This window comes from Schistocerca cancellata, chromosome 7 (genome assembly GCF_023864275.1).
Source record: "Schistocerca cancellata isolate TAMUIC-IGC-003103 chromosome 7, iqSchCanc2.1, whole genome shotgun sequence".
Taxonomy (NCBI): Eukaryota; Metazoa; Arthropoda; class Insecta; order Orthoptera; family Acrididae; genus Schistocerca; species Schistocerca cancellata.
The window spans coordinates 595,495,276-595,512,342 of NC_064632.1; the positions used below are offsets into that span (position 1 = coordinate 595,495,276).

Below are 17,067 nucleotides of genomic sequence, written 5' to 3' on the forward strand. Positions count from 1 at the left end.
TTAATTCCATACTTCACCCAGTCCTGCGAGAATGAAATTCCGGTGAAACATCAAGATTGGTGCAAATAGAAACCTTTACTGCCTCATATTTGCAGACATTCTTGCACTACTGGAAAATAATTTGAAAGAGGCTACATTCAAAACTAAACAACTAGAAAACATAATGGTAAATGTGGGACTACAAATTACATGGGTTAGATAGATAGGCCACACAAAAATTATGTTATGCAGCTTTTAAATGTAAGAACATACTTTTATTCACACAAGAAAAACATACACGACTGTTCATTATCAAAGTTATCAAATACTTAACTTATTAGGTTACAGCAACAATAACACTGAGGGCCAAGGAGGTTGTGTGTGCTTAGTGAAGGTTTCATGACACAAACACAAAGTACATCACTGCCAGTGTATACAGACCAGGTGATAGAATTTTCCTCCTCCTAGGATCAGTTTATCTCAGACTGCTGGAGCAACGAAACAAACTAAGCCTTGAAAAGACACAGCGATGGTAGGCAATGAAAATCCCATAACTCCATTTTGTTAAATTCTGCAGGTGAAACAAAAGTGGTTTCTTATAAAATAAAGTGATACGGAATGATGCTACATGTGTTAACTGTACAGTAGAAGGCTAGTTATTGACAGATTAGTGAAATCCGTCCACTTTCACATCTCTCTTTGATTATGGAATTACTGGTTACTGGAATTACGAGTTTTCACAGCTAGGTAGAGTTAAGAGGTTTTCATTGCCTATCATTGCACAGGTTATTCGTGTTTTGAAGAAGTCTTCTCAAGAACATGTACATAGTTATAGGCCTATATGGCTAGCATCAGTTTACTGTAAAATTAAGGAACACATTTTATATTTGTACATAATGATCTTTCTGAAAGTTGAAACTCTGCTCCATAAAAATCAACACAGATTCAGAAACAGTGGTCTTGTAAAATTCAATTCCCCTGCTCGTCCAGGCGGCAATAAATAGCAGTTCCCAGGTAATGCCATGTACCTTGACTGCCAGACAATGTTTGACACAGTTCCCACCATCAGTTACTGAATAAAATATGAGCTGGAGCAATACCAGACCAACTTTACAATTAGAGAGACTTTATGGCCAATATGGAGATTAATTGTGTCAAAGTAGCTGAGACTGTCCCAAGGGAGTGTTGTAAGCCCATTATCATTCACAACAGGTACAACAAGCCTAGTAAACAACATCAGAAGTATTGTGAGGATGTTTGCAGATTATGCTGTCACATACATGAAAGACACAACACCAGAAAACTATATCTTGCCATTTAATGATACAAAAGCAATGGGTACGACTTCCAGAATGCGGGCTGAGCATCATTCCCGATATGCATATCAAGTCAGTGAAATTAAAATATTCAGCTGCTTCTGGCAGTCTGATTTCATATGGGATCAACAAGGGAATTGAAAGTCAAACATACCATCTCGAAGAGGTGTAACAAGAGCGACAGCAGCATCTCGATAGAAGGCAGCCAGCTCATCTTGCCCCACTTGGCCATAAATGTATCGAATCGGGGACCAGTTGTAAGTTGTGAAACGACCATTTATGCGCCCCACCATTTGGTCCATCTCTTCTTTCAGATCTTGATATTCTTTCACATCTGTTCTTGATGGAACTGATATTTGAAGAAGCGTAACCTGTTGGCAGTAAAAACACTGAGGTATTATAATAACCCAATCTTAGTCATTAATAATTGCTCATTCATTAAGAAGTATACCACCATTACTATTTAAGCAGTTCTCTCATCATTTTGGATCAGAACAAATTAAGATCAAAATACAACTGATCTGCAGTCACATAGAAAACAATTGCAGAAACTCAGGTATAAAACTCTTATAGAACCTATCGTAAATTATTCATTTAAAATAAAGGCTGCAATAAGCAACGTGTGCTCTCCTGACAAATTAAATTATTGGTACTGAATGTGGAGCACCAGTCACAAATTGTGTTAAGATTATATTTGATATATGGTTTATTCCACAAACCATAACAGGAAGATCCTTGAAAAAGGAATGGCATTCACATCAAAGAGTCACAAAAAGAAAACAACCATGATCATCAAAAGAGATCGCATTACTGCAATGAAGATGTGCAAAACCTATAAATTTCAAAGTGGCAAATAATACACAAATCAATTGCTAAGGAATTCAGCAGGGAACAAGGAAATGGTCATAAACACCTTCTCGAGGCTCCTCTTAAACTGCACGTCATAAGTATAGAGGACACTTTCCACACCAAAATAAGTGACTGTAAGTGAGGATTTGACTATTAAAACAGTCATTTCCAAAAATAAACATTTTCTCCTCCAGATAGATGAAATAACTTCTGCATCTTGTTCAGACTTATATCTTTTATGTTGTTTTCCAGATATACTTGAAACATTTCTGCGACATCTTTCTAATGAACATTGTAGCCTAACAACACAAAACATTTTTGTAAAATGCAACACTCATTGGAGAAGATCATATTTGCCAGAAAATAATCCCGGAACAAGGAACACTACACAATAATAGCTATCTGGGTATTTATAACAATGAAAACAATCAATTATTGACAAAATTATTGGGCCGTCCTCAACAATCAGTCTTTCCTTCTCGCCCCGTATGGAAAGTCTCCCCTGACCCGCAGTTCTGGTTGACTTTCCCGAAATCTACCCCTTTTCCTAAACCTCCCTAGACCTTTTCCTTCACCCTTCTTCCTTCCGCTTCAACCCTTCTGCCTGAAGAAGAAGTCACTGACTCTGAAAGCTTGCCAATTACAACAGTCTTTTATATGTGTATTTTCCTGCTGCTTAGTGAGAAGATTTTTTCCCTATATACAGGATTCGGTGCAGGGACTTCCTTATTTGAAACGCTCAGCACACGGTGGCTGTTACTCATTGTTGCATGGGTTTCAGTGCAATCAAAAATGTGAGACTTGATTTTTTTAAGGTTAGTTTAAGTGATCATGCAATGGAGAAGAGAGGAGCGCGTGTTCGTCATTGTGGACTACTCTTTGAATGGATGCTCGGTCATCAGAACTAAGCGTGCAGTCAGGAAACAGTTCAACATTGCGCCTGGACATTGTGTTCCTTATGAGAAATCAATTATTATGTGGGTAGACACCTTTATGGATACTGGAAGTGTGCAGAAAAAAAAAAAAAAAAAAAAAACAGGATCTTCAAGAACCATCAGAGCACCTGAAAACATCGAGAGAATGAGGATGTCAATTTTGAATTCCCCCAAGCGATCTGCACACAAACATGCAGATGCCCTTGCAATTTATGAACACACGGTAAGACGAATTCTTCATGAAGAGTTGAAATTTCATCCTTATAAACTGTCAGTGGTACACATACTTCATCCATGTGATTCTGTTTCACAAAACAATGTGTATGAAGCCTTAATCGATGAGCTGCCTCATGATACCTTAGTGTTCTTCGGTGATGAGGCACATTTTCATTTGTCTGGCTGAGTAAATAAACAAAATATGTGGTATTGGAGGGGATCGAACCCCCAAGAACTTCATGAGCAGCCCCTGCATACAGAATGTGTGACTGTTTGGTGTGCACTATCTAAAGTTGGCATTATTGGCCCATGGTTTTTCAAAGAGATTGATAAGGCAGTGACAGTCACTTCTGAGTGTTATGTTCAGTTGATTGAGCAGTTTTTTCTTCCAGAAATTGACAAAATGGATGTGGGTGATGTCTAGTTCCAACAAGGTGGCACCACAGCTTGCATGGCACGAACATCGATGGCCATGTTGCGCGAACACTTCATCGAACATCTCATCTCTTTGAGGGGTGATCTCCAGTAGCCAGCATGCACCCCAGATTTAGCGGTATGCGACTTTTTCTTATGGGGCTATCTGAAATCCTTGGTTTATACCAATTACCCGCAGACCCTGGATGGGCTACAGAACAATATTTGTGTTGCTATTGCCAGCGTGAACAACAGAGACTTATTGGAAAAAGTGGACTGAAACTTCCGATTTCGAGTCTCCAAATGCATTGAGCAGAACAGAGACCACCTTCAAGATATCATTTTCGGAACTTAATGGAACAAAACTTTAGATGTTACTCTTTGTAAAGAAAAAAACTTAAATTGATGGCTCTAAGGCTTTCTAATTTACGATTTTTTTTTTTAAATAAGGAAGTTATCGTGCTGCACCCTGTACTTAGCTGGATATGAGAACATATTTTCTCATGACGACATCTTTGTATAAAACATTCTCAGTCTCCCTGCTGTATTTAATTTGAGTAAAAGCTTGAGCTTTCTATGATAATCATCATCGTCTTTTTGCAGGAACAACTGATTGTCATAACTGCTACTGTGATGGCCTTATATGACCTGTGATTGGTCAAATAATGTGACTGTAATGTCATGCAGCCAGAGATCATAGAGAATATCTGAGCCCCCATGGCACCATCCCTCTCACTGCAGTCATCAGAACTCAGTGAATTTCTCTGTAATCTTTCAATACTGGGGGCCTGATTTCATGCACCATAAAGCTTATAGTCATTATCTCAGAGTTATCTTCGCACATTCTGATCACAAAATCACCATGGAAAATGCAATGAACTTGTCAGTAGATCACTTTCCTCTTCAGACTATTACGTTCTTCCATCGCAGTATGATGTCTACTTACTTTTTATATGGTTGAAAAGTTTATGAAATGACTAACAAAATATTTTGTGATCTCACCAACAAGTGTCAAAAATCTTCAGCAGCTCCTTGATGTTACAAATAGCACACATCTAAACACCCAGTTCACTGTGAAAATGGTAACAGGAGGCAAGTTGCCATTTTTTTTAACATAAATTGGGTGGGCAACTTGGCCAATACGCTTATCACACGCTGACGGTGACTGACTTACACATCAGAAAGCAATATCTTGTATCAGCTAGACCAGAAGTGAACAATTTTAGATACGTTGGTACACAGAGCTATAATCATTTCTAACAGGTTCCACTCTGATTCCATGGTAAAATGTCTGAAGCATTTGTTTGAAAAGAACGTCTATAAGAATCAATACGTTAAGTTAGCATTGTCCCAGTCAAGAGACAATTTGCCCATCATCCTCCTTCCTTCCTGTGAAGCTACATCTAATAAAGAACATAGGGCCCATGGACACACATGCCATTAAGATCATTTTCTAACTACAAGAAGATAAAAGAGACAATGTACACAGTTAAGGACAGACTTTGGCTAAGGGTAAAGCCTCAGAGTGGAATCAACTATAACAGTTAATCGATCAACAGTTTTCGAACTCTGTGGAGGAAACCAACGGTATATCACGAAGAGTGACATAGGAAAGTCAATGATTGCCGAGAACGGGCTTATGAATTAATAAAAAATTATATTTGATGAACTAAAAATCTTCCCCACACATCAACCTACTGGGACTCTCTCTTGAAGATAAATGGAAAATAGCTTTAACCAAGACAGGCAGAGATAATCTAAGTGGTACATGGAATAGGGCTTTATTTGTTGAGAGACTACAGAGAAATTCATCAAGTTATTTACATTCCAATGGAAGCCACTGTCATCACAAGCACTGGCACGGTGTCTGCCAGCATCATGTCATGACTAAACATTCAACAAACCCTATGCTAATTATTCATTACATAAAGCCATCACAGCAACAGTTTCTTTACATGAAAGTAATGGAGGTTAATACTGAAAGTTCAAGTTTTTACTCCAATTTGATGCTGTGAGAAGGCAGAGAATATTTTAAACAAAAATGTTTTGCATGCTGTGCTACATATCTATAGTGCTATCCTTAATTAACATCAGTTGTATTTATTCGATGTTCTCACATCTTATATTTAGCAAAATTATTTTCTTAGTAGACTCGTGGAATGGCTTGTCCGGTACAATGAGACAAGTATCGATGAATAACACAACTGACCAATTTATGTCATGAAAGTTGTACCATCTAATCTGTAAGTGTAAGCTAAGCTGTCGATAGGAGTAATAGATTATTTAAAACATTCCTTGTAGGCTGGGAAGTACTATGAAACCAACGAAATAGTTCAGATTATTGTAGTAATATTTTAAAGGTGTTTTATGTGCTGGGCAAAAAGAAAGCAAAGAGCTAGAGATATGCCAAATGACATGCATTTGGCTGTCGAGAGGTCAACGTGTGAAGCCTTCAATGCCTGCCATAGCAGAATCTTATCAAAAAAACTTTTACAAAACCCTTAGAAAATCTGGATGTATTTATAGGCTGTCAGCAGCACCAAAGTTGTACTTTGCATTTCTTTAAACAAAAGTTATGGGGAGTGAATGGAAGAAAGCACATCAATAAGAAGGGTATCAGATGAGATACACAAAATTACCATTCAATTTCATTGACATCTATCTGTTTCAGAATCTTGCAACATATTCTGAACCCAAACATAATAATGTAACTCCAACAGAATGACCTCCTCCACACTAACCAGCAAGGATTTCAAAAACACCAGTCATGTGAAACGCAACATAAGCCTTTCTCGTATGACATCCTGAAAGCCATGGATCAAGTTAATCAAGAGGATGCGGTATTTCATGACTTCTGAAAATCATTTTACTCAGACCCACAACAATGTTTATTAACAAAAGTATGATTCTATGGGGTATCAAATTACATTTGTGATCGGACTAAGGATTTCTTGGTAAGGAGGACACACACAGCATGTTATCTCATATGGAAATGTTGTGTGGCTAGGGCCTCCCATCATGTAGACCAGTCGCCTGGTGCAAGTCTTTTTAGGTGACGCCACTTCGGCGACTTGTGGGTCTATGGGGATGAGATGATGATGATGATGATGAAGACAGATGGGGCAGTCGGATGGGAAGAGAGCAAATGTGTGTATATGGGTCACACCCTCCAGATCAGGATAGGATTCAGCAGAAGCAACTTGATGTTGCTGGTACTTTATGCCATCAGAAATTTGTTGTTGTTGTCGGTGGTTGTGGTGGTGGTGGTGGTGGTGGTCGTCTTCAGTCTGAGGACTGGTCTCCACACTAGTCTGTTCTGTGCAACTTTCTACATCTCTCCGTAGCTACTATGACCAACATCCATCTCAACCTGTTTACCATATTCAAGCCTTGCACTCCCTCTACAATTGTTACTGTTACATTTCCCTCTATTACCAAAGCGACAGTTACTTCATACCCTAGAATGTGTTCTCTCAACCAATCCCTTCTTTTAGATAAATTGTTCCATAAATTGCTTTTCTCCCCAGATTGATTCCAGACCTCATTATTTGTTACTCAATCTACACGTCTAGTCTTCTGTAGCATCACATTTCAAAACCTTCTGTTCTTTTCTTCACTACTACACACGGCTACACTACCTTCAGACAAGACTTCCCTGCATTAAATTTACATTTGATGTTAACAAATTATTCTTCAGAAATGCTTTTCTTGCTATTTGTCAGTCTGAATTTTATACCTTCTCTGCCTAGGACATGGTCAGTTATTTTGTTTCTCAAATAAAAAAAGTAATTCGCTATTGATAGTGTTTCATTTCCTAATCTAATTCCCTCAGCATTGCCTCACTTACCTGAGTTACATGCCATAATTTTTTTTAACTTTTGTTGAAATTCACCTTTTCAAGATAATAACCATTTCGCTCAACTGCTCTTCCAAGTTTTTTACCGTATCTGACAGAATTACAATGGCACTGTCACATCTCTTAAGTTTTCATTTATTCTCCCTAAACTCTAAGTACCTTTCAAATTCAACTGTTTCCTTCACTGCTTAACAGATGTACACATTGACTAATATAACAACAAAAACAATCAATTATTGACAAAATCTATCCAATTAAATAACAGAGATACAGACTGAATAAATCAGGGAAAGGTTACAACTCTGTCCCACTCCCATCTCACCTAATGCTACTCTTCTATGTTCTTTGACACTTACAACTGTTGTCTTCTCTCATTACGAACTACATATAACCTTTCGCTCCCTGTAATTGATTCCTGCTACATTCGGAGTTTCAAAGAATGTATTTCCAGTCAACATTATCAAAAGTTCCTCTAAATCTAAATAATTTGTGTCAATATTTTGAAAACACAAGTTACTAAATTAATATTACGAAAAGGATAGTCGCCAGTCACAATATAGTGGTGATTCTGAGTCGCAGTAGGCACAACAAAAAAGACTGTCCGAAAGTAAGCTTTCGGCCAACAAGGTCTTCATCGGAAATATACAACATACACACTCACGTAAATGCAACTCTGGTTTGCCTTAGGAGCCAGAGACTGTGGTCAAGTATGCGTGAGTTGCTTTTGCATGAGTGTGTATGTTGTCTATTGCGGGCTGAAAGCTTACTTCTAGACAATCTTTTTGTTGTATCTGTCTGTGACTCAGCTTCTCTGCTTGCTAAGTAGCAACTATCCTTTTCATAATACTGTCACATTCCATCTTGGATTTTCCATTGTTTGCTAAACTATAGACTGATAAGGTTCACACTTGTCAGCATCTGCCTTCTTTCTCATTAGAATTATTACATTCTTCTTGTACTCTGAGGGTATTACACCAATCGCACATATCTTGCACACCAGGTGGAATAGTTTGTCACGGTTGGTTCTCCCAAGGATCTCAATAGGTCTGAGGGAATGTTGGCTACTGTCACAGTCCTCTCACTGTCTCATTATCATCTACTTCCTCTTTTTCTTCTATAATGTTGTCTTGAAATTCGTTTTCCTTGTGTAGTCCTTCTATATATTCCTTCCACCTTTCAGCCTTTCCTTCTTTGTTTAGTACTAGCTTTCCATCTCAGCCCTTAATACATACACAGGTGCTTCTCTTTTCTCCAAAGGTTTATTTAATTTTCCTATAAGTAGCATTTATCTTTCCACTAGTCATGCATGCTTCTACTGTCTTTCATTTGTCCTCTAGCCTTTCCTGCTCAGCCATTTTGCTCTTTCTGTCAATGTCAGTAATGCAGATTATGACAGCTGATTTGAAAATTTTGTAATGCGGCCTATGACAAGTTGATTTGAAAATTTTGTAGCAGATTAAGTTAAGCAACAAATTTTAGAAAGTTATACAGACAAAGACAAAAGTGGAAATTATTTAATTATGACAGTGATACAAACAGCAGAATATGTTGCAGGTGTGAAGAAAGCAAAAGAAAAGAAAACTTCACAAGAAACAAGGCAGTGTTAAATAGAGGACAAAAGCTTCATGTAAATGTTAACACAAACATGATATGCCCATTATTTGCAAATGCCTTTGAGAGGATGTGAGAAAACACAATGAAAATTTTGTAAGAATAAGCTATATGTTCTACATTCTGACCTACTAATGTGCACCGCATTACCTCAACAAATCCTGTATCGTTGAGAGATGATCCTTGAATGAATACATACAAATGTTGGTGTTGTGGTCTTCAGTCCAGAGACTGGTTTGATGCAGCTCTCTATGCTACTCTATCCTGTGCTAGGTTCTTCATCTCCAAGTAACTACTGCAACCAACATCCTTCTGAATTTGCTTACTGTATTCATCTGTCTCCCTCTCAATTTTTACTCTCCACGCCTCCCTCCAATACTAAATTGGTGATCCCTTGATGCCTCCGAATGTGTACTACCAACCAATTCCTTCTTTCAGACAGGTTGTGCCACACATTCCTCTTCTCCCCAATTCTATTCACTACCTCCTCAATAGTTATGTGATCTACCCATCTAATCTTCAGCATTCTCTGTAGCACCACATTTCAAAAGCTTCTATTCTCTTCTTGTCTAAACTATTTATTGTCCATGTTTCGCTTTCATACATTGCTACACTCCATACAAATACTTTTAGAAAGGAGTTCCTGATACTTAAACCTATATTCGATGTTAACAAATTTCTCTTCCTCAGAAACGCTTTCCTTGCCAGAGCCAATCTTCATTGTATACCCTCTCTACTTCGACCTTCATCGTAACTCATCTACTACTCCAAATGTCTCATTTCCTAATCTAATTCTCTAAGAATCACCTGATTTAATTTGACTAAATTCCATTATTCTCATTTTGCTTTTGTTGATGTTCATCTTATATCCTCCTTTCAAGACACTATTCACTCCATTCAACTGCTTTTACAGGTCATTTGCTGTCTCTGACAGAATTACAATTTCACTGGCACACCTCACAGTTTTTATTTCTTCCCCATGGATTTTAATTCCTGCTCCAAATTTTTTCTTTTGTTTCCTTTACTGCTTGCTCAATACACAGATTGAATATCAGGGATAGGCTACAAGCTCGTCTCACTCCCTTCTCAACCACTGCTTCCCTTTCCATGTCCCTCGACTCTTAGAACTGCCATCTGATTTCTGTAGAAATTGTAGGTTTGCCTTTCCTTAATCTGTCTTCTAAGATAAGTCGTAGGGTGAGTATTGGCTTGCGTTTTCCAACATTTCTATGGAATCCAAACTGATCTTCCCCAAGGTCGGCTTCTACCAGTCTTTCCATTTATCTGTAAATAATTCATGTTAGTATTTTGCAGCCATGATTTATTAAAGTGAAGTTTGGTAATTTTCACACCTGCAGACACCTGCGTTCTTTGGAATTGAAATTATTATATTCTTCTTGAAGTATGAGGGTATTTCACCAGTCTCATACACCTTGCTCACCAGATGGTAGAGTTTTGTCATGGCTGGCTCTCCCAAGGCTATCAGTAGTTCTAACAGAATGTTATCTACTCCAAGGGCCTTTTTGACTTAGGTCTTTCAGTGCTCTGTCAAATACTTCACGCAGTATCACAACTCCCATTTCATCTTCATCTACATCTTCTTCCATTTATACTTTGTTTTACTTCTCCAAAAGTTCTCCTTCACAGTGATTAATTGTACACGAATAAATCAGGGAATGAATTGTGTCAAAGAATGATTTATCAGTTTGAAGAGGAGAAGCTGAATTATTTTTTTTTTTGCAGGATGTAGTTACTTTGATTTTCAACCAAACTAACTGTCACAGCACTCTCTTACTGCACTTGATATGATGTTTCACAGCACTTGCTTTTGGTGATTACGCATTACCTTTTTCTAAAGATTTGACAGCATCTCTGTTATTGGATAATATCATACTTATGTTATTACTATTTTTAAATGGAAGCCCATATTTGCACAATTCTAAATTTTTAGAATAAATCTAGTTTTGCCTATGTGTGTGGCAGTGCAGTTTTACGTCTTTCTTTATGTGTAGACTGTTAACAATCAGGACAGTTGTAGGCACTGGTGCAAATGATACATCTGGGCATAAATCTCTTTAAAAGTTGAATTTGGATACTGGGACAGATATGAGGGAGTCATCATGGAATGGTACGCTGCAGATTTGTAACACACAGTGATTCCATAAAACTTTTTGTAGAACATTATAAAATGTCTTTCTTCACTTGTAATTATCACCAGGTTCTGCCAAGTGACAGAGAATCCAGTTAGGGCTATTGGGGGTGCTATACCATTCCCAATGTACACAGTGGCTAGGTGTGAAAGACTACACAAAAATGTCCTCGGCTGGTCTTAAGATTTTTTTCTGACACTTGACACTTAGTTTGAGCAAGTGAAAAAAATTAAATCCCACCAAAGTCATACTGCACACTCCTTATAACTGACTGGGTAATCCCTTTCATAAACAGAAGGCAGGCCACAACAGCTCTATGGTGTCCAAACCTACCTACTGCTTTATAATTGCTTTCTTATTTTTTCTGATTATCAGTTGATTTCAAGATGCCCATTTGTATTACTCAGACATTGTTCAAATAATTTATTGAAATGCTCTATAGAATGTCCCAATAACTGCAGGCAACTGATGTATATGTTTGCACCAGAATAAAGAATTATGTTTTGTACCAAAAAAGATACGGTGAGTCCCCATATAAAAATAATTGCATATTTTGTATTGTGATTATTTACTCCACAGATCATTTGAGACTGCAAATAGTAAACAGTAAATAGCATCAAAAAGTTATGTATTGTTATGCAGCTACAAGAATTCTATTGTCTTTTATGAAACTTCAGTAAGAAATTCCGTTAACAAAACCCCAATTATGCTCATAATGCTCAATTTTGGTGAATAAATGCCTGACTGACATAAGGTGCATTGCTCCAGAAGATTATCTCGTAAGGCAGCAGGTGGTGAAAGCATGCACAGAGTTCAATTTTATGTTGAAGTCAAGTCGATGAGACACAATTCTACATAAAAAGATGATTTCATAGTCTATCAAAGTGTAGATTCAAGTTTAATTTGTTGATCATCTATATACCATGCAGGAACAGCGACAATCATTTCAAAAACCACAGCAATCCAAGAGGGGTGCCATGTACTACAATTTCTTAATTTCCCAAATAAAATTTTAATATCTACACAGCTGAAATCCCCAGTAAGGGAGATGTTAAAGGACAACTTTTCCTGTTTAACATTGTTGAAATCTTATTTGTAAAACCAAATGAGTGATTCTTTATATGGAACCCATTTAACAAGTCAGACTGAAAAGTTTTTAACAAGTTATTGTCAGGAAAGTCAAAGAGTAATTTAATGCGGGTTAATTTTTCAAAAATCTTTGAAGAAATATAAATCAGAAGACTTGGAGAAACGCATGGCAAACACTGTGCTGTCTTACAATATATTTATTCACTACTGGTTTTAATCAAGAATTGTCTTCACGGTGGATAAATATTGTGAGAACTTCAAATGTCATACACGTTACTTAACCAGATAAGATGCCATAGCTGACTTGCAAACAGCAGAAAAAGATACTTCACACCATATTACCAGCTTAAGCAAACAGAAAACATTGAAAAATGAAACCAGGTGACAGCAGTAAGTGCACAGCACCCATTCTTAGGCACAACAACCAAATCTGAGCAATGGTGCTGTGCGCTTACTACTGTCAGATGGTTTCATTTTTCAATGTTAAATAGCATGTATGACATGTGAAGTTATCACAATAATTTTCCACTGTGAAGATGATCAATGATTAAAATTGGTTGTGAACAAATATACTGTAAGACAGCGCAGTGTTTACCATGCATTTATCAAAGTATACCTATGCTATTGACAGTCATCAGAAAAAAATTTTGATCATATTAGAAGAAACATCTTTTGATATTTGGATTCAATTAAAAAGGAGGCAGCAAAGATTAAAATAAACTACAATAAATACCAAAGGAAAACACCATCTAAAACATTAGAGCACAATTTGGAAAGTTAAGTGATAAGATGTGCACACTCCAGTCGAGAAACAATTTTCATGCTGTGACATTGCCTCATCAAAAGAAAATTATAGGTTTTCAATGATCCAATGATTGTTGAAACTAGTGTCTGTCAGTAACACAAGACTATTCTGTGCATATGTTTTCCATTGTTTATCCTTACTTCATATGTCTTCTAATACACACAGCGGTCTGTTTCATCTTGTCACTTTTCATATCTTTCAGCTTAGTAACAAAACAGTTTAGTTTTGCTTTTGCTCTTTCCTTTGACTTTATATTTTGTGTATATTGCAATTTTTCAATGTTGTAATAGCAAATGAAACTGCAGTAACTGATTTAAACAAATCTGATTTTAACCATCATTTCTCCCCACTTCAGTGCATACATACACTCTCCTACCTTACCATGAATCTAGGATTACACTGGTGTACGAAATAAGCAGGAACTAAATTCCTAATCTACAAATGATGTCAGTAGTCAAGTTTTGACAGTTGTTTCTGTAATTCTGTTTTACACATTCTAATGGAATAACTATTCACAATTCTTTTGGCAATATTGTTCTTTTTTACATAAAATTACTTGAACAGGAAGTTTTATTGCTATTATTTGGCCTTTGTGGCCAGTATAACCACTGGATCAAAAATGACTGCCAATGGCAATTCCACTATGACGTCCTGTCCTTGATGGGAGCATTGCTAGGACACACATCGACTGGCTGTAGGTTTATAAGATCAGTATTTAAGTCCCCACAAAACATTATCAGTACCCTGTCAGACCATTTGTTAATGGTTAAAAATATCTGTTTGGTGGGCTGTGTACAGTTAGGGATACTAAGCCTTATGCTTGCAATCTCACAAGTATTGCACAATGTTCAAAGAACTGTTTGACATGAGAATGTCTCAGATATAGGGCTTGGGATTTGAGTTTTTGATTCTTTTACATTTCTTAACTAGTTCTATAACAAAATGTTCACTTCTAACTGCTCAACTTCTGCAGCTGAGAAAATATTTCCTGATAAACACATTAAACATTTCATTTACTTGTACTGATGGTAGATACATTTCACTGCAAGTGTTCACGAACTGTACTTATTTCCTATGATGCACTGTATTCAGATTTTCGACGTAATTTTCTTCCTAATACTTTATAACATGCAGTGGTAGATATTTTTTTAGGGCCTGCACAGCGAGCTCTTGAAATTTTGACTTCAACTACAGGTACTTTCAATACCTATTATTTCTAACATTTTGTCTTTACAACGTCAAGAACAATAGTCATTACTGCATGGTAACAGATAAATGGTTTAGAGTTATCTGATGGCAAAAGTAGCACAGTTTTAGTTTTTCAAAGCAAGCAAAGCTGGATAATTTATATATCTACCTCCACAGTGAATGGTGGTGACTTCTGCTTGAATCACACCTGAGTGTGATCATGTCATCTTCCATGATACATCATTCAAGATCAGAAGTTACATGTTTTCCAGTGCTTGTCACACAAATTGAGGAGTGAAGTCAAGGGGGACTGCACTTAGATGATGGATGCCTGCTGCTACATCCATCCTGTAGCAAGCTCTTCATCTCTGAGTAGCACTTACACTCCATGTTCTTAACTGACTGTGGGATATATTCCAATCTCCCTCCCATCTCCTACAAATTTTGCCTTCTATGGCTTGCTCTAGCACAGTGGAAACTATTCTGTGTTGACTTGAAACATATCCGATCATTCTGTCCCATCTTCTGGTTAGTTTTTTCCATACATTCCTATTTCTGCCAACTCTGCAAAGGACTTATCTTTTCCTGTCTTGGCAGTCCACTTTGTTTTCACTGTTCTTGTGCAACGGCACATTTAACACTTTGACTCTCATCTTTTCCCACAGTTCACTACTCACTTTCATACAATACATAGATTTTTAGAAATGTGTGTGTGTGTGTGTGTGTGTGTGTGTGTGTGTGTGTGTGTGTGTGTGTGTGTGTGTGTGTGTGTGTGTGTACGCGCGCGCGTGTCACAAAGGAGCTTCTTGGGAATAAAGAAACGTGGTAAGATCACCGAAGAAGATCAGAAGGCATTGTCCTCTTATTAATGAATTTAGGATAAAAAAGAGGGGCATTGTAGGTAAAGGGTTTTGTTATGACAGTTGTTACCGGAAAACATAAAAATGAAACGTGTTTTATACCGACAAAACATGTTACATTGGGTGTGAAAATGGTCTACCTGGAAATGAAAAGCTGAAACCAGCAAGTCATCATGGGATGTAGTAAAAGCAAAAAAAGTAGTACACATTTCATGGCTATTTACTTTTCACCCTTACAGGAGGAATTACAATAGTGTCAGAAAGTCAACTTTCTTTGCCACTTCAGTGACAAATGCAAGTGTATTACATAGGGAGACAGCAGCAAACACAATGCTAATAAAGGCCTTAATGGTAAAAATTATAAAACATAACGGGGCATGTGCAATGAACAAAAATTACTAGGGCATGTGCAATGAACAAAAATTACTACAGGAATATAGGTGCTGTGAAAGATTACGACAATCTCAATCCAGTAACAGGAAACAATCAGTACCACAGTCTGACAATTACAAGATAGAAAGACAACAGAAATAGGAAAGCGAGAGAGGCCTGGCGTGTATAGAAGATGCATGCTGGAGGATCTGCAGCGAATTGACGCACGGTGCAGGGAATGGCAATTGAATCTCAATGTAGACAAGTGTAATGTGCTGCGAATACATAGAAAGAAAGATCCCTTATCATTTAGCTACAATATAGCAGGTCAGCAACTGGAAGCAGTTAATTCCATAAATTATCTGGGAGTAGGCATTAGGAGTGATTTAAAATGGAATGACCATATAAAGTTGATCGTCGGTAAAGCAGATGCCAGACTGAGATTCATTGGAAGAACCCTAAGGAAATGCAATCCGAAAAAAAAAGGAAGTAGGTTACAGTACACTTGTTCGCCCACTGCTTGAATACTGCTCACCAGTGTGGGATCCGTATCAGATAGGGTTGATAGAAGAGATAGAGAGGATCCAACGGTGAGCAGCGCACTTCGTTACAGGATCATTTAGTAATCGCGAAAGCGTTATGGAGATGATAGATAAAGTCTAGTGGAAGACTTTGCAGGAGAGACGCTCAGTAGCTCAGTACGGGCTTTTGTTGAAGTTTCTAGAACATACCTTCACCGAGGAGTCAAGCAGTATATTGCTCGCTCCTACATATACCTCGCGAAGAGACCATGAGGATACAATCAGAGAGATTAGAGCCCACACAGAGGCATACCAACAACCTTTCTTTCCACGAACAATACGAGACTGGAATAGAAGGGAGAACCGATAGAAGTACTCAAAGTACCCTCCGCCACACAGCGTCAGGTGGCTTGCGGAGTATGAATGTATATGTAGATTGTTAGAACTTATGGAATGTCTAACTGTGAACTGTGTGAAGAAGATACACACTGTGAAACTTTGAACAAATGGTTGTGCTCAAATTGCATGTCACAAACACATTAGCTGATACATATCTACATCCTTAACCTACCCGCCTACTCACTACCTGTTACCTTATATGCATGATCTTTTACTTCATTTTGTACATAATTTCTTTACTCCTCATAACAACTACCCTGTTTTCATCATTGCTATGAGATATTTAAGCTGAGACAGGCAAAGTCCTCATTGCACCTAGAGGTCACATTATCCATTGTGAAGCCATGTTTCGTCTGACAGCCTCCGCTTGCTTTCTTAGTATTTGCCTGTAGAGAATATGTATTATACAATAGTGGAATTAAATAAATTATCTTAAACTTTTCTCAAAAACTGTTTATGATGATTTGGCTAAGCACTGAATCATTCCTCTTTAAGTGAACAAGCAAC

At 37.5% G+C, this 17,067-nt stretch overlaps 1 protein-coding gene across 2 annotated transcripts in view; it reads right to left on the bottom strand.

Annotated features, from left to right (window-relative positions):
* LOC126092592 (uncharacterized) overlaps positions 1–17,067 on the bottom strand; it is a 118,861-nt gene that overhangs the window by 63,473 nt on the left and 38,321 nt on the right. For both annotated transcript variants that reach the window (XM_049908284.1, XM_049908283.1), the window contains one exon: positions 1,450–1,666. In XM_049908284.1, the coding sequence (XP_049764241.1) occupies positions 1,450–1,666 (217 nt within the window). The remainder of the gene's footprint in view (positions 1–1,449; positions 1,667–17,067) is intronic.